Source organism: Falco biarmicus, chromosome 9, assembly GCF_023638135.1.
Source record: "Falco biarmicus isolate bFalBia1 chromosome 9, bFalBia1.pri, whole genome shotgun sequence".
NCBI classification, from domain to species: domain Eukaryota; kingdom Metazoa; phylum Chordata; class Aves; order Falconiformes; family Falconidae; genus Falco; species Falco biarmicus.
In genome coordinates this window covers 2,046,653-2,072,239 of record NC_079296.1, presented here as the reverse complement: position 1 = coordinate 2,072,239, position 25,587 = coordinate 2,046,653, and the positions used below count along the sequence as shown (strand labels likewise).

General features: G+C 42.1%; 1 protein-coding gene and 1 long non-coding RNA gene across 2 annotated transcripts; one reads left to right on the top strand and one right to left on the bottom strand.

Annotated features, from left to right (window-relative positions):
- The first annotated feature begins 12,886 nt into the window (after positions 1–12,886).
- On the top strand, positions 12,887–24,141 carry ZBTB43 (zinc finger and BTB domain containing 43). The gene is made up of 2 exons (XM_056353114.1): positions 12,887–13,041; positions 17,260–24,141. The coding sequence occupies exon 2, from the start codon at positions 17,283–17,285 to the stop codon at positions 18,675–18,677; it is 1,395 nt and encodes a 464-aa protein (XP_056209089.1). The 5' UTR covers positions 12,887–13,041; positions 17,260–17,282; the 3' UTR covers positions 18,678–24,141.
- On the bottom strand, positions 23,947–25,575 carry LOC130155640 (uncharacterized). The gene is made up of 2 exons (XR_008824135.1): positions 25,461–25,575; positions 23,947–25,045 (listed from the first exon to the last, which is right to left on the bottom strand). It is a non-coding gene; the product is annotated as an uncharacterized LOC130155640 (long non-coding RNA).
- Positions 25,576–25,587: the final 12 nt, after the last annotated feature.

Here is a 25,587-nt window from a genome sequence, read left to right as displayed (position 1 = left end):
GGTCCTGTCAACAGCACAAGCTTCTGGGACGGTGCGGCCAAAGCTGTGGGAATGACACCATCTGTGGTTTCCTGCTGACCTCAGTGGGCCCTGGAGACATCTGTGACCATCAGGACTCAGCACATGAGCAGCAACCAGGCAACATCACCACAGGCTGCTAACAGCAGGAACAGCCAACAGGCAAACATTCTTTTAAATTAAGTTCATTCTTCTTAAAAAAACATGATGAGAGATAAGCTTATGAACCACCTGCAGCCTCCATGCAATTGGTATCCAAGGAATAATCAGTGTGTAAGTTGGGCCAGTTATTTTATCTCTGCAGAAGATCCTTGGTAAGAAAAAAAGAGGCCAGCTGAGTTGCCAACCAGCTTTTTAGTCAGCTTCTTGCCTTCTCAGTGCATTCATTTAGTAAGCACCAGAGAAAACAAAACCAGCTACCAAAAACATCTACAGCAAATCCAGCCTGGATGGGAATCTGACATATTTATCAAATATCCGACTTCTGAAAGATATGGACAATATTAGCACAGCATTTGCCAGAATCAGGAGAAAGGAGGGAGGCCAAGTATCTGCTGTCAAATTTGCAAGCTCCAATGCCCCTAGCTATGAGCAAACCTCTTCAGTTGGACCTCTTAACACAAACATCTCACTAATTGAAGCTGCATTTTGGTGTAATACTTTACAGTTCTATTATTCCCTTTTTAATGTTGGTTATAACAACCTCTAGCCTTAGGGTTCTTGTTTGTGCTGCAATTACTGTAAAGTAAACTTGGACATACTAGTAATAGACAATAAAATTCTAGCATTTGCCTTGGTATCCACAAAGCTTTTATATTTTTTGTCATGGCTGCAGATCCCACACTGAAGCTTCACTATTTACAGGTGTCTGGAAACACCAGAAAGTGCCAAAAGTACTAATATACTTGCTTATATTCATGAGTTTGATCTAAATTTTTATAACCTCAGGAAAAAGTAAAACATACAAAAAATAGTTAATGCTATTTCCATTTGCTTCCTTTGTAAAAGAGAAATTTTGATTTAATAAAGTAGCCTTGACCCCACAGCTCTGCTCCTGGAGTCAGGGTGATTACATGGTAACTGCAGAACTGGTCACATGAAGGAAATCCAAAATGCTTTTTAGGCCACACTCATGTTTAATCATAACTGGCATTGCAGGCAGATTTTACCTTTAAAAACATTATTTTTTTCTAAAGAAAATGCAAAAGCAGGAAATCAGAAGCTAGCAAAAGTAGCTGTTAATTCCCAAAATTCTGCAAAGTAAATTATTACAGGAGTTCACAGCACAACTCTGATACTAACACAAGAAGTGAGCGCTGTTTGTCCTTTAACTGTACAGAATGATTTTGTCTGTATTTCAAATCATAATCATATATTCCTCATACCACAATGCCCTTCTCCCACATATTCCTCCCACTGAGCATGCTGCAGCCAGCTGCCGTGTCTTGCATGACTTTTTCAACAAATATTTGGGCAGGAACATCCTTTGTTTATTCATTACTTGGCACTGTAGGATCCTGAATCTAACAGGGACTACCAGTGCTAATTCAGTGTAAATGCTGAGGCAATATAATATTCCAGATCTTTCATTGACAGTGTTATGCAAAAAAGCAATGCAGCATACATTCTTTAAACTTGAAGAAAATGCAAGACTTCCTGACTGGCAAAGAATCAGGTGAGCCAGAGGATAATGATTTTTATTTTAATCATGCTTAAGATTCTGTATCACATAAATGTAGAAATAGAGATTGAAAAGATCTGTCTAAAGAAAAGAGTTTAGTAGCTTCCAAGTTTATGAGGGAGGAAAAGAGGGTCTGATTCTATACTCTTCACCATGACCTGAGAATTTTACTTCTTAGTTTAGGGCTGTATGAGACATGTACTCGATTCCAGCTGGCTTCTGTTAGACCATGCAGAATCAGCATCGGTTTCAAGTCAAGAATGGGAGAGGAGTCTGGCAGGTGAATAATCATCAGGACCTGACTAATTTAGCAGAGAACGAAGCAGGAGCTTTTAGGAATCTCACTGCAGCCCCTGTTTGCAGTACACACCTGGCATTAGTCAGGATGTCTTCTGAACTGTGAGAGTGGCTCGTGTTGCTGGGGAATTGTGGTGCTGCCGTAACCAGAGGATGGAGCTTGTTGAGGTCAGGTATTAGTTGCATTTGTGTTGTTGACCCTTTACAGAAATCTGTCATTTAAAAAGTGGAGTACATCATTGCTTTCCTACTCAAATGTTAAGCAAAGCTACCTGGCAGGCTAAGCAAGCTGCAGAGTTAATACTGTAGTAGTCTAGAGAGAAATTCCTCAATGCATCCCTACAAAAGTGGTTTGTGTGATCAGTTACAGTGGAAATTAGACTACCCTTGAGATAGCACACTGAGGCTGTACCTGACTGGCTTGCCTACCAGCAGGGAGTACTTGACTCCCCTACCAGAAACAAACTGAATCCTCTCTCCTCTCGTCTGCATGCTGAACACGTGACAAGGACTGCCAGGGCAGCCAGGGCAGCCTCCATTGCTGTTTGTGCTACTGAAGGTTGGGCTGAGTTGTTCTCTGTTGTGAGTTTCTTTCCCATCTGCTCTATGCATCATTGTCCACTTTTTGCAACACCTTGCTCTCCTAACTGTGGGATCACAGTGACCTCTACACAGGCCAAAAGAGGCTTCAGTCAGATGTTTGCCATTTCATCTCTCAGCTACAGTTTGTCACCAAAAACAAACCAACTATGGAAGGTGGCATAAACTTGCTCTTTAACAAATTATATGTTTTCTGCTTGTAAATAAGGAAAGAAATTTTTGCTTCTGTCATCTTGACTGAAAGCAAATTATATCAAAAGAATTCTTGATGAGTGGCTTGAGCAGCAGAACTGTACCTGGCACTGCTTGTTTCAGAAGTGCAAATTTGCCACCAGCCCCTCGTGTTTGACTCACAGCTGACAGTGTTGACATCTGCAGCCAACATCTGGAATTTGGTCCAGAACAGCTGATTCACTACCTGTTCTGCAAAACTATAAGATATGATGTCTTGAGAGAATAATCCCCATTAGTTTGACCAGAAAGAAATTTTGGTCAAGCAAACAGTAGAGAAGATAACAAACACAATTTTCAGAAGAAATTACAAGAAAAGATAGGAAACTGATTAAAAGCCATTTAAAGTGTTATCCATTACTTGATAGCCTGTCAAAAGTGGAAGAACCCTTTTCTAATGACACATGGGCCTGCTTTCTTGATGGGAATTTTCTCTGACACAAAATGTTAAGCAAAACCTGTTAATCTGTCAAAAGTACATGCAGCAGCACTCTGTCCCTGGCCCTCAACACCCCCAGCTGCTGTTATCATGAAGATTCAATCCGCAGGACTGCCCACCAGCAGCAAGGAGCAGCTCAGACTGAGCAACTGTCACCTGTGTGCTCCAATAATAATAATAATAATAATAATAATAATAATAATAATAATAAAAAAATATGGGGGACAGACATGATACTTACAATCTATTTTGGACCTCAGCTGAATGGACACACTATAAACTTGAAGGCTTTTAAGGCTTCTTCATATTTACTTTTTGATTTTTAGAAATACTGTAAATCCTGCATAAATTGGAAGGGGACTGTAAGATTCCCCATGGACTAACCTTGTGTTAGACAATTCTAATGACAATAGAACTCCAAGTATAGTGATAGGGTCGCAGTAGGTAGGGTCTTAGCCTTGTCTAAGTGCCAAGTTAAGGAAAAATGTCCATCTACCTGGTAACTCTGATCCAAAAATGCCTTTTTGAGCAATTTCTATATCAGCATTAGATAAGGGTAACCACAGAAGTCTGACACAGTGAGGATCTTGTATTTACCTGCGATTTACCTTGTATTTCTAAACTGTGGGTAGAACACAGCCCTCTGCCACCAACAGACACAATTAGATTATCAGGGTTTAGAGCCTGCCCTGAGATTGCTCAAGAAAAGAATTGTCATGGCTCTCAAAAACACTGTATGTAGGCATATGTTCTCAGCCAGCTGAACCCACAGTAAGTTTCTGTTCACAGGAGTGGGTTCTCAATAAAGAAGAACCAGCTTTTAGAAGAGACAGGTGGAATGAAATAGGAATACAAGAGGTGTAAAGTTTACAGAGGTTTCCCACCCCCAAACACACTGCTAGAAAACGCTGACATAAATGACATTTTACTTCATTTACAAAGTATATTGTATATTGCCTCTTTAACAATGAACGTCAGGAAGACGATGAAGAAGATGGGGGATGAATTGAAAATACTTGCAAAAGTAGTTTTTTATAATACAGAATTATAGTAGTGCTGTGCTTTTTGAATGCCCTTCTACTGTTCTCTTCTCTGCTATCAGTTATGTTTGAAACCCCTTTCCATGTACAAAATTTCCTTGTCAAAACTCCTTCTCAAAATCCTCCTGGTAAAGACAGCATTTGAGCACATGCCTCCTTGTTTCAGTAGCAAGAGGGCTGTTTCTCGTTTTACAGGTTAGAAACTGAAGCTCAGAGAGGCTACATGGCTTGCTCAGGGCAATCTGGTACAGCAGGGACATGTTCGGCTCTGTTCGAGCTGTGGGGCCACTGCAGAGCAGCCTGCTCCATGCAGGTGGCTGACTTCAGTCAGAACTCAACCCATAGAGGTTGGGCATGTAATTTATCAGATTTAAACACCAAGAATAACTTCTAGCTAGCAATTTTTGCAGTCACTGCGTGGGGCAGCAGGGGTGAGTGGTGTCTGCAGCAAGCTTAGACTCATTTTTTAGTAAATGAAGCAACATCATATCAGAAAGTGGTTCAGTCGCACCCTCGAAAGATAGCCACACTCAACTGAATTGTTTTCAGTGTTGTTTGAAATTATCCCATAGGGCAATGCAAAAGCAAAACCAGTAACAAAAGTGACATTAGAAAGATGTCACTTTTTAAAATGTCAACTTTTGGCTGTCACTTTGACATGTTCTTTTGTGTGAACATGAAATTTTAAAGGGACAGTGTCAAACCAAAATGAAAACCTGTAGCACTCAATCCTTTGCTCTCTCCCTCTGAGAGCAACGAATAGTATAGGAAAATCAACATAACGATCAAAAGCAAGACCACCTGCCTTGCCTGCCATTTTGCCTGTTTACTTGTTTTCACATACTGCAGTTCCCACTGGAGGTATTTTCATGGTACACTGTGGAACATTCTGTCACTTTAACATCATAGCAATAAGCCATCATTAAAAAACATAATCATATTAATATTTTATCAATTTTGATTAAGACATAATTCCATGTATCTCAGGATTTGTACATGTTTTGCTATATTTATAATACCTACCAGCTCCATTTTGGACCAGATTGGATACTGACCCTATTTATAAAACCCTCTATTAACCTGTCAGTAGTTTAGGATGTTTTTCCATGTTCAGACCAATATCCACCTAAGCCCTGGTGAGGTACTGGAGAGCTCCCAGCACCCTGTTGCAGCCCTCAGCTGTCAGCAGCCCAAGCTAGAAACACTCTCATTATGGGCTGCACGACAGGCCTCTGGCATAGCCCTTTCCTTGTCCAGATAAAGGCATCCTGATCTATTTACCCATTCTTCACACAGAAACCACTTGCTAGCACTGAGCATCTTTGCCAGCATCCTCTGTGCACCTTCAAGATCTGAGATCGCACACAAGAACAAAACTCCATAGTGTTTCCTCTTTTATTCTCTATTCATTTTCTGTGAATTTCCAGCATCTGTTGGTCATAGGTGTCTTGATTCTGCTCTGTGCATTAATCTTCAAAGACCCATCTATTATAATTTATGATCTGCTTCCACAGTATTAACAGTTACTCTAGAGTCCATAAAAACAATGCAATTTGTTTCTCCTGATGGGTGCCACTTACATTTTATCTCCATTAAATTTTACGCAAGATTTTATCACAAGTTGTTCAGTGTCATGAAGTCTTTTAATCTTAATCTTAAATCCCTTGCCTTTGGGGTCTTTTTTTTTAAAAAAAAAAACAAACAAAACCCCCCCAAAACCCCACCAACTACCCTGATCAATTCAGTATTATCAGAAATGTTTGCCATTGCACTGTTCAACTCTTCCATACAACTTATAGTCTGGCAGGTGACAGATGCCCTAGCACAGACCTCTGGTACACACCGCTACTGTTTTTCTTCCATTAAGAGAAACAACCAGGTACTTTTACCTTAGTTTCATATTTAAATGGGTATTTATCCATGGGAAGATCTGATCTCTCCTCTTGTCCCCTGCTTACTTAATTTCTTTAAAAGCTTTTGGTGAGGGAGCTTGACAGATGCTTTTTGGAAATCCAAGACTGTATTGGGCTCATGCTCAATGACTTCTTCAGAGAATATGAACAGTTTTGTGAGGCAAAAGACACGCTGATTTTTCACTGACACATTTTTTTCTGTGTGTATGATAACCATTTTTATCGTTTTTTCCACCAGTTTTCTAAATGTGGATCTCAGATACATGGGTCTCTAGCTCTCCAAATTTCTCCTAAACTGCCCAAAAAATTGTCATCACATTTGCCATTTCTGTTCTTCGATACTAAAGCTGCTGCTTCATGAAACAGGTTTCAACTGCAGTCAGTAAAGAATGATTTTCATGTTCAAATTCCTTTAGGATTCTTGATAAAAAGTTATCTAGTTTTGGCAATTTTAAATTTTTCATTTGCTGTATCGGTTCTATATAGCTCTTTCTAGAACTATAGGCATTTCAGATTGAGATTTTTTTCAGTACATCCCTTATAAAACATGAGTTTAAGGTGAAAACCTCCCTGATCCACACAAAAAAAATATGTAGATGGAAAAAATTAACCTAATTCTTGGCATGCTCTTGATCATTCATTGACGCTGCAAAATCTATCAGTCTTCTAGCTCCTAGCATATTGCAAAAGGGTTTATTGCACCTTCTTTCCTCCATGTCTTTTATTTTGACCAGCTTTATTGTACTTTGAGACTTAATTGACCTGAGTGTATGATCTTTCCTATTTTCATCATTTGGACGTGACTTCAACTTTTTGAAATTATGTCTTTACTAACAGCCTCCTTCACTCTGCTGTTCAGCACTGCTACCTTTCTTCTCATCCAACAGGGCATCTTTAATAACATTCATGCCACCTGGAAACATTTTACCCTTTTGAGAGTCAATTTTTGTTCCTTTTTAACAAGGATTTTTTTGGGGGGTTGTATATTAGTAAAATATATATATGTATATATAAATCTTTCTGTTACATAATATTTTTTTTGTTTTAAGGTTCCTGCAGAAATGTGTAGCACAAATACATTTTGGTCTGTGTTACAGACTGGCTCATTGACAATAATATTCTGACTCAGGTCATATACACTGCTCATTACCAAGTCAAGAGGTGCATCTCCTCTAGTGGAATGGTAGCTGGCTGCTCCACAAAGCAGTAGACAAACGTAGCAACGGCATCTTGTACTAAGATGTCATTACTGATCTTAGGTAGGAGGAATCACTGGTTGTTTCCTGCTTCTTTCAGCCAAATTTCCATCAGCGTGCTGCCATCACTGTTTCCATCCTAATCACCCAGTGAGTAGTACAGTCCTGATGCTAGATTTTTCCTATTTAGATCTCAGATTACAATATAGGGATTTTATATTGTGTGTTGAGACAGCTTAGTTTGTCTGATTTCATCCCAAGCTATTTTTGATCTATTCTGCGCTCACCTGTAAGTTCAACAGATTTCCAAAACAACGTACAATGGCACTATACAGTGTTCCTCTGGTAATTTTTTTTTCAACTGGGTTTCTAATACAAATGTTTCAGGGTCTCTCCTATACCTTGTTTTGTTTGTCCTCGTCTTTATCTGCCCATTTTTAGTACCAAGGCTGCCTCTTCCCCCAACCCTGCCATTGTAAGTGCTAGAGCTTCTTCTGCAGCAGCTGCAGTATTATTTCACTGTTTCTTTTTCAAATTTTGTCTGAAAATAGGTCTCTACTCATCAGAACTCCCTTGCCCTACTGTTTATCATTCTCATATATTGCTTAATTTGCTAATGCATTCCGATAATGACTACAAAAGACAACTAGATAGGTGTGTTGTATTGAATATTGGCTTTCCCTTTCCTCATGTTTGTATTAAAGTTCTTATTAGGGTTCCTGTTAAAGTAGGTGGGATAGGGACTTGAAAACTGTGAATGTGCACTGTAAGACTTGAAAATACATGCACAGACAAAATTTGGTTCAGATATCATACTTGATACAATGGGTATGGTTCCCGTCTCAAAGAACTCATTTAGTCCCTGTGGAACAGCATGATGCCTGCTCACTTCCCTTCTGTGTTTTAACATGTTTCCTTGCTCAAGCTAAGGCGAAGAAAATCTCTGTTACAGTTTTAGCTGGGGTGAAATGTTAAGGAGAGCCGTGCGGAGGCTTCCGCGGCCTGTGTCTGAGGCCGGCCGGCGCGGCGGGCCCCGGCCGCACACCCCGCGCCCTGTCCCGGTGCCATGTCCGCCGAGTCCTGCGCCGCAGTCATCCGTAGAATCCAGCTCAAGTGCCTGTGATGAATTTAAAAATCTAGATATTACCGTTTGTTTTCGGGGGGGGGGGGGGGGGGCGGGGATTAAATCTTAAACTTAATAAATATCATTTTTTATAAGTTTATTCTAAAGGGGAAATCGGTGCGCTCGGGATTTACCTCAGACACCGGTACCGGGTACGGCCTGAGAGGGGCGCCTCGGCCTTGGGCGCCATCTGCTGGGCCGGACCAGATCGGCAGCCGCCTCGGCCCCGGCTCGGCCCGGCCCCCGGCCCCGGTTCGGTTCGGCTCGGCCCCCGGCCCCGGCCCAGCCCCAGCCCGTCGGGGAAAAGGAGGCATGTGGTGCCGCGGATCCAGGACTCCGAGGCACGCAGCATGTGTCGGTCGGAGCCGGCAGCGAGCCCCGGGCGCCGCCGGGCGCCGCCGTGCCCGGGGTGCCGGCCCGGGCACACGTCCTGCCTCTGCCCCTGCTGACACGTTGCCGCCCAAAAGGTGTTTGGTAACTGGCAACGGGAATTTCAGCAAATCAAGTTTCCTGACACGCAGCTTTATGGATGCATGTAATGGCAATTTCTTTTCCTCGAAGACCATGTCATGAGGAGCTCCAAGTACTGTGTGTGCAGCTAAAATTAAAATCATCGTTATTTCCAGGTAAACTCAGAGCATCTAAACAGGCCAACGCTGGGAAGCATAGGCAGTCACTGCTTGTACCAGATTATCTCCCAAGACTGAAAACTATTTTGCTGGATTTTCACTTCTGAAGAAGAGTCTATCATGTTTTCTTTCTAAGTTGAACTGAATGAAAAACTTCTGAAACCCAAGTAAAGCAGCAGTACCGTTGCTTAGCTCACCAGCTTCCTTCCTACAAGGGGGCAACACTGGCAGAAACAGAACAACAGCTGTAGAGTCAGGAACTCCCTTCATGTGCTGGCACAACAACGCCATCGTGAAGGCCACGGGCATGTTTAGAGGGTTCAAAGTAAGCCTTTGATCTATTTTCATTGTATAAATTGTTCTGGTGGAATCTCACCTTTATTTTGACAAGTGCTTGTTGCACAGCCAGTTGAGTGGTCTGACTGCAGAACAATTCTTGTCACGCAGCAGATCAGGCACCAGTCCTTGGCGTGTGAAGGCCACACATGACCATCCAGAGCCCTGCCAGGACAGCAGAACTGCGTCCTGCTGTGGGGGGGTCCCCTCCTCATGGTGCCCTCAGCAACACTGCAAACATTGCCATGGAGAGCATGAGCAGAAGAAAAAGGAGGACTCTTCAGGGAAACTTTGTGGTGACAATATTATTCTTATTGACTGCTACTAAAAACTCCCAAATGAAACCATAAAGAGAAAGTAATCTTTAAAACAATTAAGCATTATCACAGTCCCTGAGTGGCAAATGCATCTCTTCAGTACACCATGTATGATGTTGGTGATTTTTCTGCAACTTCTTAATTGTCCTGTGCTTGATTTTGCATTAAATTTATTTTCTGAAGCAAATGCAGCTAGAAGTGAACTGTAGAGACTGAGCTCTCCGCCCTGTCCCCAATGGCTGTCATTAAAGCCAGTTTTAAAGCAGGGTTAAATTCAGTAGATATATGAGGAATTATAAACAGTACACTGTATGGGTATTCTTTAAATTCTAGCTTAATACATTCTGGCTTTTCATCACTAAATGAACCTCTCAGTTCTCACAATATAGATAGAACAATGCTTATCTAATATACTTTACTATCCAGACAAAACCAGCAGTACTGTTGGAGGATGGAGTTACTGCCCTTTGTACTTCTTCAATCGCCATACACAAACTTTTCTTGAAGATTCCAAAAGGAAAGTGTCTGCTCCTCCTTATATGTTAACTTTGGAGAATGATCTGGGAGTGCACATTTGCAGTTAAATTTCAGTTGAAAATGGAAAAAGGGGGGAAAAAAGTCCATTAATAATCAAATGGAATGCTTAATTCATGCTGCTTCATCATGCATGAGAGTATTTTTTCCTTCATCCTTCTACTTGGGATAAAGCTACATGAATCTGCTTTCCCTTACTCGTTAAAGCTCTGAGGTGAACGTTCCGAAGTTACCTCCTCGACCAGTCTATCACTTTGACTATTACCCCCAATATGGCACTTAGTTGCACACCCAATATTGGTTCAAACCCCAATTTCGCCAAGATGCAAAAGCAACCACATCTTCAAACTGTCACCAATAAAAGTGACTCCTACATGCCTCCTATCTTGCCTTCTAACTCATACTTTCTCCCTTTCTCTTCCTGACCTGACTACTGGGCAGAAACCTCAGCCTTGCAAAATAATGCTGGAGAACCTGGTAGTTTTGCCCACAAGAGGATTTGGAATGAGCAGAGCAGCTTCCTCTGTGTCCCTCTGAGACCACTTTCACAGCTCCTACCTGCCTTGCTAGAGACTTGAAGTTTGACTCAGCTCTAAGACGTTTTCTCATGGCCAGTACAGCAACAACACGCAGTACTTTGGGGCCAGTTCCTGAACCATTTCTTTCCTCAATTCAACTATTTCATCATTAAACAAATTCTACAAATAATATTGTTCTAAACCTCACATTGAAATATTTTAGAAAGGAAGGAAAAACTGGAAAATATGCACTTTACTAAGATGTATCATATTTGTCCACTCATATGTATCTCTCACATACCAGTAGATTGAGGGCAGGCCAAAAATAGTTTTCCTCTGCCAATACATAAATGGCACCTCCTACAGTGTATATACAGAAACATCACTCTCTTTTACACAAAACAATTTATTAACAATGATTTCATTAGAGATGAGCTTGCTACACATTAATCTTGTGCTGCATTTCTACACGTGGAGTTCTGGCTGAGTGATTCTTGGTTCTAGATCATCAGGAAATGAGAAAGGTGAATGCCACATTAATCCAAAGAAACGGGCCTGAAGAATGTGAAAAACATGTATTTAGAATGTAGGGAGATGGCATTACAGGGGATTCAGTCCCTCCATACAGATATGCATTAAGTCCCACTCAGAAAATTACAGGAAGTACTTAAAGAGTTGTAAGAAGAAGTCTTTAACATTAAAATAAAGACATGTATTTTAATAAACAGAAAAATAATGCCTGAAGGCATACTAAGACAACTAGTAATGTGGTAAAAGTAAATTTAAACATAAAATTTTCTCGTGGATAAATTCCTACAAGATTGCATAATTTGTTACCCTTCCCTGCAAAGCACATTAACTTGCCAAGGGGAGGAAAAAAAAAAAAAAAAAAAAAGCTGGACTGTGGAAGATTATTATTCTGTTCCAAAACCTATCTCCTTTGTTCATTTTCAAGGGATTGGATTGCATTTGTTTGGTGAAATGTGTAAAGTAACCTGCTTTTGATGCCTTGTTGGACTGTGCCTCTTTTCTTATGTAACACAAACAACTTGTTTTAGAGATCTGGTGCTCATTGAAGGCTTAATGCTTTCCATATTGTTCGTAAGAAATTATAGTACATGCATTAGTCTCAGCCTTGTAGCAGTATTTTTCAACAACTAAGAAACTTTGCTGAAATGATAATGCTCCCTTTAGTTGCCACTACCGAACGTTAGCTCGGCTCTGTCTCTGCAGCACTGGATTGCCCCCAGCAGCGGAGCCCCCCAGCGGCGGGGCAGGACGGCTGCCCCCGCTGCCTCCCACCGCCCCCGGGCCGGCACTGGGACGCCGCCCGGTGCTGGCAGCCCCGCTGAAGACGTGACACCGCAGTGGACAGTCAGTTACTTCTGCTCCAGGGAGTTACAAGGCCGTTCGTCTCCCCCTGGGCGGCCCGGCAGCGCTGCCCTTCCGAGAGGCCGGCGCTCCTGCTCCCCTTGTGTTGCCGTTCGTGGTAGCACCTGGCCCTGTCTCCCGGCCGTTACCGGCGGGGCTCGCTCCGGCTCCCCGCGAAGACCCCAGGCCGCAGGCAGCGCTCACGGCAGCCCCACTGCCAGCGAGGACAACGACCGACCCCCGCGCCATGGGAAGCACGGGCCCGGGCCGGGGAGGGCCCCAGGGCGCTCTCCCAGCAGAGCGGCCTTTCACTGGGAACGGCCGCGGCCCAGCTGCCTGCCTGCCTGCCCGCCCGCCCACCCGCGGCGGAAAGGCGCGGACACCTGCGGGGTGCGAGAGCGCCGCCGTCCCCGCAGCCGCCCGGGCGGTGGCGAATGGTCCCGCAAGGCCCCGGCCCGGTGGCGAAGGACCCCGCTCCCGGGCCGGGGAGGCTGCATGCGGCACCGCGCAGGAAGGCGGCGCCAGCAGGGGGCGCCGGCGCTGCTCCGGGTAAGAGCCGCCCGGCGGGGTAGGGGCGGGGCGTCCCCCGCGGCCCTGCCCCACCGCGGCCCCTCGCGGGCAGGAAGCAGCAGGGCCGAGCCGGGCCGCCACGTGAGCGGGATGCGGAAGTTGTGCGCAGGAAGGGCGGGCTGCCTGCTTCCGGCGGCGGCCGGGCTGGGGCGCGGAGGCAGTGCCGGCTGCACCGAGTGCTGGGGCCGGGGTCGCATCCCGCTATGCGAGACGCTCAGAGGCCCGCAGGTGAGACGTCGCATGCCCGTGGCCCGCGGGAGGCCGCGCTGCCGCCGGGGCCGGTTCCGTGGGCCCCCTCCGGGGCGGGGCGGCGAGCGAGGCCTTCCCTCGCCCCGCCGCGCTTGGGGGCCCCCGCGCCGCTTTCTTGGCCGCCGCGGCTCTGCCCGGCGGAGCGAGGAGCCGCGGGCGGTGTTGGGGAGGCCAGTGCTGGCTCCGGGCTGCTGCGGGCGGAGCCGATTGGCGGGGTCGGCCGCCGCGGGGGCCTGGCCTGGCTGGGCCCGCGGCCCGGGGCAGTCAGTAGCGCCGCCCGGGCAGGGCCTCACCGGTGCGGCCAGGGCTGCCGCATTCTGAGGTGCTGCCGTGGCAAATGTCGGAGATTAATTTCTGCCGAAGCCTTACGTATGGAGAACTGAAGTAACTACTTGCTTGCACGTGGTTTTATTTTTCAGCAAGCCATACGTGCCTTTCATGTTGTACTTCATGTTGCAGCATGGAGACTGATTTTTTTTTTTTTTTTGGTTGACTAAAAGAGAAGGACTTTGTTCTCTGTGGGCTGGGATAAGGAGAATGCAGAAACAGAACAGGTTTTAAAGGGAGGAAAAACAAAGTTTTCTTGACACGTATGGCTTTACCAATAGAAAATGTTTTACCTACGTTTTGATGGCTTTGCTTTTCATGAGAACTTAAAATGTATAAAAGTCTGCTTCCACCTGCCATCGTTTCTGGGGTGGCATGCCGAGTCCTTGCTGAAAGGTGGCAGTTTAGACTAGCAGTAATTATATAAGGTCTATAGATGCTTCTCTTTAAATTTCAATTGAGCGTATCCTGAAGGCTCATCTTTTTTGTAGGCAAGTATTGAAAAATAGTAGTCCTAAAACTGAGAATATTCTGAAAGGAGGTAAAGAACTGTGCATTAAAAAAAAATCCATTTGTTTAAAAGAAGCAGATATTTTATAATGTATACTAGATATAAGGTTACTGTTTCAAATAAATAACGTTGTCAAGCTGTTTTAAGCAATATGTTAAGAGAAATTAACAACTGAGCTGGGAGGCATAGTATTCTGTTACTGGCTGGAAGAATCCTGGTAGCTGATGTGGTCTCGTGAGGTGGATTGGTTGTATGGGTACAGAGCAGGACTGATGGGTTGAGGAAGAAAACTCTGAGGAGTGCTGAAGACAGTAAATTTAAAGGTGGTTGTCAGCTGTTATGTAGGTGACAACTTGAAGATGATCAACCAAACTGCAAGCTTTTCAAAGATTTCTTTTCCAAGGAAAGTAATTTAGGAACAGCAGATTTTTAATATTCCATTTGATTTACTAAATTAAGGAACAGTCAGACCATTGAACTGTTTATATTGCCAATCATACAGATTGTTCTTGGACTAGCTAAAAGTGGCTGTATGACAGCTAGGTTATAAATGTAGTAGTACTCAATCCAAATTTCACCTTTACAGTTGAGGTGTGACAGTTTGTGGAAATTCACTTCTGGGGAATTGATTACTGTCCTAGACTTTTTATTTCATGTGAAAGGTGGGGAAATGGTACTATTTGCTGGTTTGCACCTTCATGTGAAGTTTCCATACACTTCTGGGGATACATCTCAAGAAGCCTGTTCAAGGATATGCATCATCATTTCTAGTTTGTCAAATATTTAAAGCAAGCTCTGAGAACTCTCTGGGGAGCAACGCTTTGTGATGTAAAGTGCTTTCCTCTTTCATACATTGTTAGTCAAAGCACTTGAAAGTAGCAGTGTGCTAGATCTGCAACTTCTGGGCTGTTTCCTCAGCTGATGTACCTTGGTTACTGTCTCAGCAGAATGCAACTACTCGCCCATGATTTATGTGAAGCAGTCAAAGGAAAACTACTTCGTACCACCAAGTGTTTTAAAAACCAAAACTTAAATGTTGATGGATCCTCATCTTGAATCTGAGGATCCCAAGGTAGCTGGTAAACACCTCAAGTTAAACACTTGTTTCACCAGTAAAAGTTACCTTTTATGAAAATGTAAAAATGAATGTGACCGTATACAGCAAGTTATGGTGGTCAACTGCAAAATTTTCAGTCATTTGACTGTCTTCCAGTGGGAGCTTTATTCATTGCTTTCAGTTCCTCCCACTAACCAGCACTGTAAATTAGCGTAAGATTTGAAGAAGGAAGGAAACTGTGGTCAAAAAGGTACCTTTTTTTCTTTTGACTATGTTGCTGCGATTATTTTTGTTTACAAATGGGTTTCATAAATAACAGGTTATTCTTCCCAGTCTGTTTTCTTCAGAGACCTTCATAAGAAAGTCAGATTGCTAACATGCTTCTAGTGAAAAATAAAAAGGAATTTTAAAAGCCGTTTCTTCACAGTTTTGCAGAAGATGACAGTTTCAATGTTTACAAGGAGGTTAGGCTCGTATTTATTGAAAAGTCTGGATGGCTTTCAAACTCCCATGCTCTCTTTTCTATGGAAAACCTGTTCACCTTTATGTAAAATAACAGTGAATAGTCTGTGTTCATCTCTGCTCCATGCGCTTGTCACCCTTTTCTGGCTCTGAAATTTTGGAGATAGAACACTTGAGTTTTTGGATGGGGAGGGGCTGGGTTGAGTTGTTAAGAATATGAGTCGGGAGACTGATCAGAATGGTAAGGAAGGGATTATGTAACCATAAGCTGTTGATTAAACATTGAGTGATTTACATAATCACTCCACTGTAGTCTGCATTTTGTAAGCAAACACTGCTGCTTTTTCTGCACTTAGGAGTCATACATTTGTGCTGATGTGTCAGCATTTTAACACAGAGCACCAAATGAACAGTTGTCTGCTGATGGTTACATAACTGTATGGAAAGTACTATGGTTATTGTACAGGTTTTCTGTAGCAAGGATTCACAACCATATTTTCTTGATTCCATATTTCCATAGAAGTGCTTTCACTTCAATCCTCCAAGTTTTTGTAATGCAAATTATATTTTTGCACTATATTAACAAAGTGCTTTAAATTCTGGGCATATATGCTATCTGCTAATTTAATAAGTATTCGTTCTCAGGTGTACAGTCCCATCTGTTAAAACTTTGACACTTGCCCACTTATGAGAAACATAACTTGATGGAGGAAAACTGCTTGCTACTCCGTGGCTCTTCGGGAATTCCGTTGTGTCCTATTTACAGTTTATCAAATTGAAAATTGCGTAAGTTTAACTTAGGCAGTTAATGGTGGTCTTTTGTAGTTGCATTTAAATTTCTGTCATTATTTTTAGTGATAATAACATGTAAATATCTCAAATTAAATTTAAAATTTAAATAGACATTTTAAAGAATTGTATTACTGCTTAAAAGACCATTAACTTTGTAGTAAGACATCTGGATCATGGGAGTAGAGAGACCTTAAGACTCTTGTGAACTCTTAGCCGAGCTTCTAGCATATAATTGTTGTGTTGTTACAAATACACAAGGTACATACAGAAAAAATCTGTACAGCAGAGGTGTTGCTTTCCTGATTAACATTTAAAATTCTGTAAGGTTTTCTTAAAGTAAGGAGTGTTTATAATAACATCTGGAAAATCACAGAATTAAAAGATTGGATTATAGTCCTGCAGCTGTACAAGATATTGCTATTCCACCTTTGAGTTAATAAAACAGGCAGACATCCCAGGAGAGTGACAAGCTTCATTCTCACTAGGGTTCTATGTGTGTTGCCTTTGTCATTGTATGAATTGATATGCTGGCTTTTGAAAGCATTTAAAGTGGAATATTTCATAAGAGTACAGTCAGTCTGTATTGGGGGATTAGTGAGATGATTTTGTTGGCAATTGAAATGCACAATTTTTCATATGCTGTTATAAACACTGGGACATCCTGGAATTAGAACTGTACTGCTGTAATTTCATCAAATAACTTTTTTTCTTGTCCTAAACTCATGCTTGAAATGCTTAATCTATCTCAGCTCGGTAACATGCTGCTTGTAGCTCTGCTGTAGGTGATGAGTCCTCTTGGATAGAAGAAACACAGTGAAATGCACTGGCATAGCAATCAGTGGCCTCAGTACAACTTTCAGAAAAGAGAGAAATGAGGTGGGGTGGGAGAAATAGAAGTACAGCACTGACATAGGTTCCAGAAAATGTTGAGTTCCATATGAGTCTGCTTAAGTGTTACTTGTTAAAGAAAAAGAAAAAATGTAGAAGGAAATGCAAAGATTAATACTTTACTAAGCAGAATTTCTGATACGTTTTTTTTTTCTTGCAGCACAACACTAAATTTGTAATGAAATGGAGTCTGGGTCAAGCTCATTTCGAGTGGAATTTCCAGATTTTTCTAGCACCATTTTGCAGAAGTTAAACCAGCAGCGCCAGCAAGGACAATTATGCGATGTGTCTATTGTAGTTCAGGGCCATCTCTTCAGAGCCCATAAAGCTGTTCTTGCAGCTAGTTCACCTTATTTCTGTGATCAGGTTCTCCTAAAAAACAGCAAGCGAATAGTCCTGCCTGATGTGATGAATCCCAGAGTGTTTGAAAACATTCTTCTGTCTACCTATACAGGTCGGCTGGTAATGCCTGCTCCAGAAATTGTTAGTTATTTGACAGCAGCAAGTTTCCTTCAGATGTGGCATGTAGTCGACAAATGCACTGAAGTGCTAGAGGGGAACCCAACAGTGCTGTGTCAGAAGATGAATCATGGCAGTGATCACCAGTCCCCAAGCAGTAGTAATTACAATGGCCTCGTAGAAACCTTTGAACTTGGCTCTGGAGGACAGACGGAATTCCACAAAGTGCAGGAGCTAAGGGATGGCGAAAATGAAGAAGAGAGCTCTAAAGATGAACTGTCATGTCAACTGACAGAACATGAGTACCTTCCCAGTAATTCTTCAACAGAACATGATAGACTTAGCACTGGAATGACAAGTCAGGACGGTGAAGAAGGAACCAGTGATAGTGCAGAGTATCAGTATACCAGGCCTATGTATAGCAAACCCAGCATCATGTCTCACAAGCGGTGGATCCATGTGAAACCAGAAAGATTTGAACAAGACTGTGAAGGTGTTGATAATCCTTATGATGAACACCAAGTTTCTGAATCCATGAATGCCATTCAGGCAGATCATTCAATCCAGTCTTCAGGTGTTGAAGACTTTCATATAGGTGACAAAAAGATGGAAGCAGAATTTGATGAACAAGCAGATGAAAGTAATTATGATGAACAAGTTGACTTCTATGGCTCTTCTATGGAAGAATTTTCTGGTGAAAGGGCAGATGGAAGTTTAGGTGCTCACAGACAGGATCTTATGATAGCAGCAGGCTACAGTGAAGGCATTGAAATGGCTGCAGGAATTAAAGAAGAAACATCTCTCACAGGATTCTCACATGCTGATAAGCTATATCCTTGTCAGTGTGGAAAGAGCTTTACACACAAAAGTCAGAGAGATCGGCATATGAGTATGCACCTTGGTCTTCGACCTTATGGCTGTGGTGTCTGTGGTAAGAAATTCAAAATGAAACACCATCTTGTAGGCCATATGAAAATTCATACAGGCATAAAACCATATGAGTGTAACATCTGTGGGAAAAGGTTTATGTGGCGGGACAGTTTTCATCGGCATGTGACCTCTTGTACCAAGTCATATCAGGCTTCTAAAGCTGAGCAGAGTACTACTGAGATGAACTAAGACATTAGTGCTTGCTTTGTTTAGTAGAGTATAATTATGCAAATAATGTCTGGTACTTGCTATTGTAAATTTTCAAAAAAACCCACCTTAAGTTGTAATTTAATGATTATGCTGGTATAAGCAGACCAAACTTTGTTTTCCACAGTATTATTCTAGGTGTTCAATGTGTGAAGTGCAAATGGTTAATCTGAAAGGTGCTTGCAGAATGAAGTCTGTAAGGTCTTTGTGACATTGATTGTAATCACAGCAGTATTTAGAAGTCCTGTTGTTATTCTGAGTCTTCTAAATTCAAAGTAAAACCCAGCTCTCAATTGACCCACATCCTGCAAATACATGAAGCAGGAATTCAGGTCGCCCTACTTAATGAAAAAAAGAACTAGGATGACCAAACCGGGTTATATGATTCACATTGTAATGGAAAAAATTGGAATTCCACTTCAGAATTCAGACTGGAGACTGCCAACATACTTAACATACATTATTAGACAGTCTACATTATTAAATGGCCTTTGCTGTATTGCTTAATGAAAGGCTGTGTTAATGTTAAAGATGGTTTGGCTTTCCTTTATCTGTCTTCCATTTCTTTAACCATCTTCACTAAAACAAACATTGTCTAATTTTGTGCCAATTTCTACTTAGAGTCTGTAAAGCATTTAAATATAGTTGAGCACTCTACAGACTTCAATCTGTGTTAAGTATAACTTTGTTCCTCAAGGTCTAATGCTGTATGACTCTTGGCTTGACTTGGTTGATTGCTACATCATGAGAGGTTCTAGAAATGTGTGTAATAAGCATGTCTTGTCAAGAAAAAAGACAAAAAAAGTTGCATTTGGAACTTACCCAAAATAATCAAACATAAACTATAGTTTTCTGATCAGATTTTTGTGGCTTACTACAGTAGCAAGTACCAAACTTTGTGGATTCACAATTTAACTTTTTATTGGTACAAAAACTTCTTTGAGAACTTCTACCTAGTTTTAGAAACCTGCTTTAGGAAAATTTAGTCATGAATAGGTATTTATACTTTTAATTCTTTACTCTTTGAATAGTGAGATCTATATAACAGAGTCTTGGTACTGAACTACTGTGACTGGTTACATGTGATCACAAGCAGCCAGAGTTTACTTCTTCAACTGAAGTTGCTTGTGGAAAAAAGTAGAGAAAGTATGGTATTTGGATCTATTAATGGTACTGCAGAACATGGTACCATGCTCATGTCCAAAGTCTGGATTTTTGCTGAGAAAGCAGCACTTCTGCTTCGTTAGGGTGAGGATCTATATGCTGGGCTCTCATTCTTGGAGATAGAGGAGTGTTTGTAGTTCTGAGAGATGCTGCCAGCTCTGCAGGTAGAGTGAATGCATCAATTATAAAGGTGGCAACAGGATTTTTGGGGTTGAAGGCTTAATGCAGTCTTATGCAAAAGCAATTAACCCTTCTTTGTAGTTTACTAAAACGTATTATAAAAAGGAAAGAGCCTTTAGAGCATACACAGACTGTAATACAAACAGGTGATGTCCAAGTACACTGCTGGTAACATAGGGGAAAAAAAGTTAACCAGCATTGAAGGCCTAGGCCTGTCTGCCCCCAGTTTATGTATTAGATACTACAGTATGCAGGATAACGTGCTTAAACAGATGACCCTGTATGGTGAAGCAAAACCACACAAAGATAATTACTGTTTAGATGCTTTTTTTAACTCCCAGTTACAAATTGTCTTAAGATACAACTGAACTGTATCCTGAACGTGAATGTCTGGTACAAGTGGGGGTTTACTCAGTGGGCTGTAATTACTGTAACTTCTTTTCTGGCATTCTACTTATGAACTTCAATTTTTTTAAGAGGCTCTTAATTCTTAATCTTCTAATGCTTCAGATATTTTTCATATGGAATTTTGTTAGAACAGATATTCCCAAATATGATGAACCCATTGCTGGCAATGGGCATGAATGGTCAGCACCACAGAGTTCCTATTCTTAGCATTTAATTGAACTCTACAATATACTATGGTGGCCATATATAACCCTTGTAATCAAGGTAACTAAACAGGGATTTGCTCACTAACACTGTAGCTCGCTTAATGTATAGAAGCACTTTGTATTTAAAAAAAAAAAAAACCAACAAAAAAACCGTAAAACTTTATAAGTATGTTTTTTAAACTTAGAAATTATATTCCCTTTATGGTTTGTTTCCACACTGCTAACACTGTCTTTTTTAATATTAAAAAAAATATAATAATGCTTGCCTGTTTACATGAGTGTAGAGGAAAGGGTTCTTGCGCTCAGTGGCCCTATTTTTCCATTCTCCAAGGCCTTACTCCATAACAGGGTGTCATTTCTGCAAGTACCATCATCACATTTGAGGGAAGGTATTCTCATACTCATTTCAAAAATGATCTTCTATATTATATTAGTTCTTAACCCCTTTCAAATTGTCACTTCAGTGTTGCATAAAAAGGTTAAGGGTGCCTCTTCCCATTTAACCGTAAAAAAAGGCTGGTCAGAAACACAAGGCTGAAAACCATGGTCAAGCAAAAAATTGTTTCTCTTAAACCCAGACCATCCTACAGAGCTGCCAGCAAAACTGTTTCTTTTACCAGCTTGGAATGACTTTTATAGGGGACATTTCAAAGTTAAATATTACTCCTGTTTGCAGTTAGATTACTTTGAAATAAAGCTTTAACATAAAATGTACTGCGAGAGACACTTTAAAGGTTTTATAACAGGTCCAGTAGATCATATTATAGAACCGTGTCCTTTTTTTAATGACTTAACACAAATAGTAACTTTTTAATATTTGCCTATTACTGTTTTACCCCGTATTATGACATTGTCTTGAAAGTCCAACAAATGTTGCTCCACTGATTTTGTAGCACTTGACTTTCTGATGTTGATATACATGAAACCAATTGATTGCAGGAAAATACTGATATGATTGTCCTGAGATCTAGTTGAGAGGATTGATAATTTAAGGGAAGCTTGAGATACATGGCTAAAATACTTGCTTTTGCTGATCACAGGCAAAACATTTAACTTACGGTGGTTTTCTTGAACTTAATTTATAACCCTTTGACAAACTTCTAATCACTGAATCAGGTATTGGGGGGAAAAAGATAACAAAAAATCACTTAAACACTTAAGAAAATGGCTTTCCTCCCCCTTCCTCAGGCTTAGCTTAAGTCTAACACCTCTCCTCCCTGCCTTTGTAGTCAGTTTCCCTGGTTTTCACTGAGAGTTGCACTCAGCCCATGCCAATTCTTTTAGCGAGGTGACAGATCACAGAGGAGGTTGGGCTCGTGCTGGCTTGTCTGACACTCTTCATTTCTTAGTGGGTGTCCTCTGCTGCTCTGGGCTGGTCAGTGTCACTGTTCATGGTGACAACAGGCCATAGTCCCTTCAGGGATGTGTCTGTTACAGCCTCAGTCTCCTGTGGGCCTCAGTTACTTCAGAGGTATGCCTGCTCTGGCATGGCTTAGATACAGGCCAAAGTCCCCTCAGAAGCGAATCTCCTCAGGCATGGAGTGTGTCCTTCTGTGAGAGTGTATCTGTACATGTCCTCAGTGTCTTCTCCATATGTTTTCCCGAGAGCAGCTCTTCAGTTTCTCCATATGTGTTTCCCCAGGAGTATTTTCTCCTTGTGCGTCTCCTTGCACCTCTTGCTAGCGGCTGCCACTCCTTACATTTGTTTAAGCAGAGGCACTGTACGTACCTCTGGTTGAAGTTTTGGTGTGCAGTGGATCATTTACATCCATTTTAACGCAGGCTGGAACCTGTTTTGACCAAGCACAGGACAGTTCGCAACCTCTGGCCACGTGTCACCCTCGCAGCCCCCTGCTACTGAAACCCTGCAATTCATGGCCAATAAAGTTGTACATAGTAAACCAAGATATGCAGATGCAGCTTCTGTCAAGCTTTTATCTTTGCTAATGGAGTGGTCTTGTTCAAGGTACGAGAAATTACTTCTTGTTTGTGGAAAGTAGGGAAGTGATCCATATATATATATATAAAATATGAATGCATATGTATATGATGAATTTCATTAATCTTCCCTTAAGCTTCATCATCTTTAATGATATGGCTTAGAAACATCTGTGCATTTTTATATTGCTTGCTGTTGGCTGTAGTAAAGTGAATGTCTTCTGAAAACACATACACACTGGAGGCTTTCAGAATTTCCTGCTACTTTGAAGCCATTCATTGTCCTATCAGTGGTAAGAAATGATACTTAATGTGGTAAGAAATTATATGCTTAATGATACTACAGCTAAGTTCCTTTTCATTCCATTTTGTAACTAAAATGTTAATTAGCATGAAATCTGTGTAACTGCCATCCTGAAAAATTCAACTATTAGCAGGGTGGGTTAACATCTCTGCTTAGGTGTGTATCTGACCCTTTTGAGGGAGGAGGTTCCCATATCACACACCACTGCTGTTGGGGTTTTTTTGTTGTGTTGGTTTGGTTTTTTAAACATTACCTTGTTTGTTTTATGGGAGAGCAGGTAGACTCTAGAAGGTACTGTCAGTACAATTTTTGGTCATAGCTTTTTTCATCTGAGAGGTTTCTGGGGTTGAGAAACTTTGCCCTGTATCAAAAGCGAGGTGGATGACCAAAGGCTGATGTATTTGGTTTCTCATTGTAAAAAGAATGCTTGATGTCCCTGTATTATTGAGCCTGAAAGAATGGAGGCATGTTAGGTCTTGTAATCTCAACACTTCTGCTTTGGTGCCAGAAAGGTGACCCATCTCTGAATTATGACAGCCTACAGCAGTATACAGAGTATTTCGCTTTAACAGAATTAGAACCTTTCTCAAAACAACAAAGGAAAGTTGTTGGGTTTGTCATTTAAATACTTCATTGGATAGCTAGGTTTCTTTAGCTATAAGCTGTAAACTGTCAGTGCCCTAGGGGAAGATGCTGGAAAACAAAATGGTATATTTTTAATGTGATTAAATTGTAAGTTCTGATTTTTGCTTGAAGCCTGTGTCTGTCAATTGCTGCTCCTTTTTTTTATTCATGGGATTCCATATTTCTTCCAGAAATGTAACTGTTTATGCAAGTCACGTGAATCTTCCTTAATGAGCTATAAGTTTTTATTCTAAACAGGTCATTTATAATAGTAAATTTGCATATCTTGATATTTTGTGAGACGTTATGCCTGTATTGCAGAGATGGGATAGTTTTGTCTATAAATATTGCTGTCCTAATTGTACAGCATGGTTTTAATTTAATGTTACTGTTCAGTATTTTCTTCTTATAGAAGAGTCCCATGCCCCTTTTTTGTATAACATGTTTTAATAAATGTTATCTGTCAACTTTGTAAATGTTTTCTTAAGCTTGAATGAAAGGAATGCATGTCTAGTTCTAGTATTTAATATTTCACTTTTGCCAAAATGATAAATGCTCAAACAAAAGTACAAATCCAAAAGTTGTTGATATATAACTTTATTAAATATATAAAGAAAATGTGTATCTAGTACTGTGTCTTCTTGAAATACTGAGAACATGCCAGCCTAGCCTAAGAAAACACTAAGACCTGATTTTTATAACACAGTAAATTGATGAATTTGTGGAATCGGGCCCATTTCTGTAGTGCTTAGGTAATTAGTTCCCCTGTTAGCCCAGACTTATCAAACAGGTTTTATTATAACTGGGTTTTGCAGAACTGTGATCTCTACAGTTACAGTGCAGAATGTACAGGCAGATAGGAAAATTCCAGAATGTTCACTTCATAGCAGCAGCAACTGCATGTCCAAAAAGCCTTCAGGTAAATTTGAAATAGGGACATATAATGTGTCTAAGCATGAAAGAAAAAGTACTATGAAGCAGTAGTAAAGATTACGTTTCCATTATCTTGCTGTGAGGATTCCTCCTCTCCCTGACTAAATTTAGGTACTCCTGCTGAACAACTCACTGTGTCCAACCTCCATCTCTTCAGTCCGCATGGAACTGGCACAGCTGATGCTCCTTACTCAGCAGCCTAATGCTTGCTGTCTGAACAGAAAATGAGCTCGCTCTCACTTAAAGCGTATTCAGCTAATTCCTGGAGAAACCGGTATTTGTGTACCACACTTCTCAGTCTTTGGCAGCTTTAAATGGAATATGGTACAAACAAATACATTTGCTATTGCTGTTGGTTACAATTACTGCACGCATCTAAGAACAAGCCCGAAGTATTCTGTCTGTTCAGAAGCAGTCGTTTGATTTTCTTTGGTATGTGTGAACAAACATCATTTCTGCGTCTGTAATTTAACTTTGTTATTTATGCCCTGGTCAGGATGCTCGCCTGGGCTGCTATTTTATCTGGTTACCATTCGATGTCTTAATTTCTGAGGGCTGTCTTCCACGTGTTTCATAGGGAGAGAAGGATGTACCTGCAGAAGAGACGTCATGTCCAAGGTTAGAGCGTGTGGCTGCGGCAGCGGTGCCCGCTGGCACCAGCCTCCGGCACTGCCCGAGCTGCCCGGCGCAGCGCAGCCGCTGCCCTCCGCAAGCGGCAGCAGGGGCAGGGTGAGCTCCAGAGCTGCGCGCGCTGCTGCAGCCGCCCGCAGTGACGGGGCAGCGGCGGCGGTGAAGCGGGCGCGCAGTGCGCGTGGGGGCGGCGGGCGGGGGCTGGGGCGGCCCCCAGGCGCTGCTCACTCCGGGCCGGCCGCCCCCCGGGCGCGGGGCAGCAGCACGGCGGGCTGGGACCGCAGGCGACAGCGCCGTTCCGGGAGGGGACGCTGTCCACGTAACGCGCAGCTGGCGCGGTCGCCTCTGACGCTGTTGCGGTCTGAAATTGGCCGCTACCGGTACGTTTCCGGACGCGTGTCCCGTTCCGAAGGTGCGGGCCGTGCGAGTCCCAGGAACGGGGCTGCCCGCACGCACCGGCCTCAGCTCCAGCTCAGACCTCCCACGGGTCTCCGGGGGGCGGCGC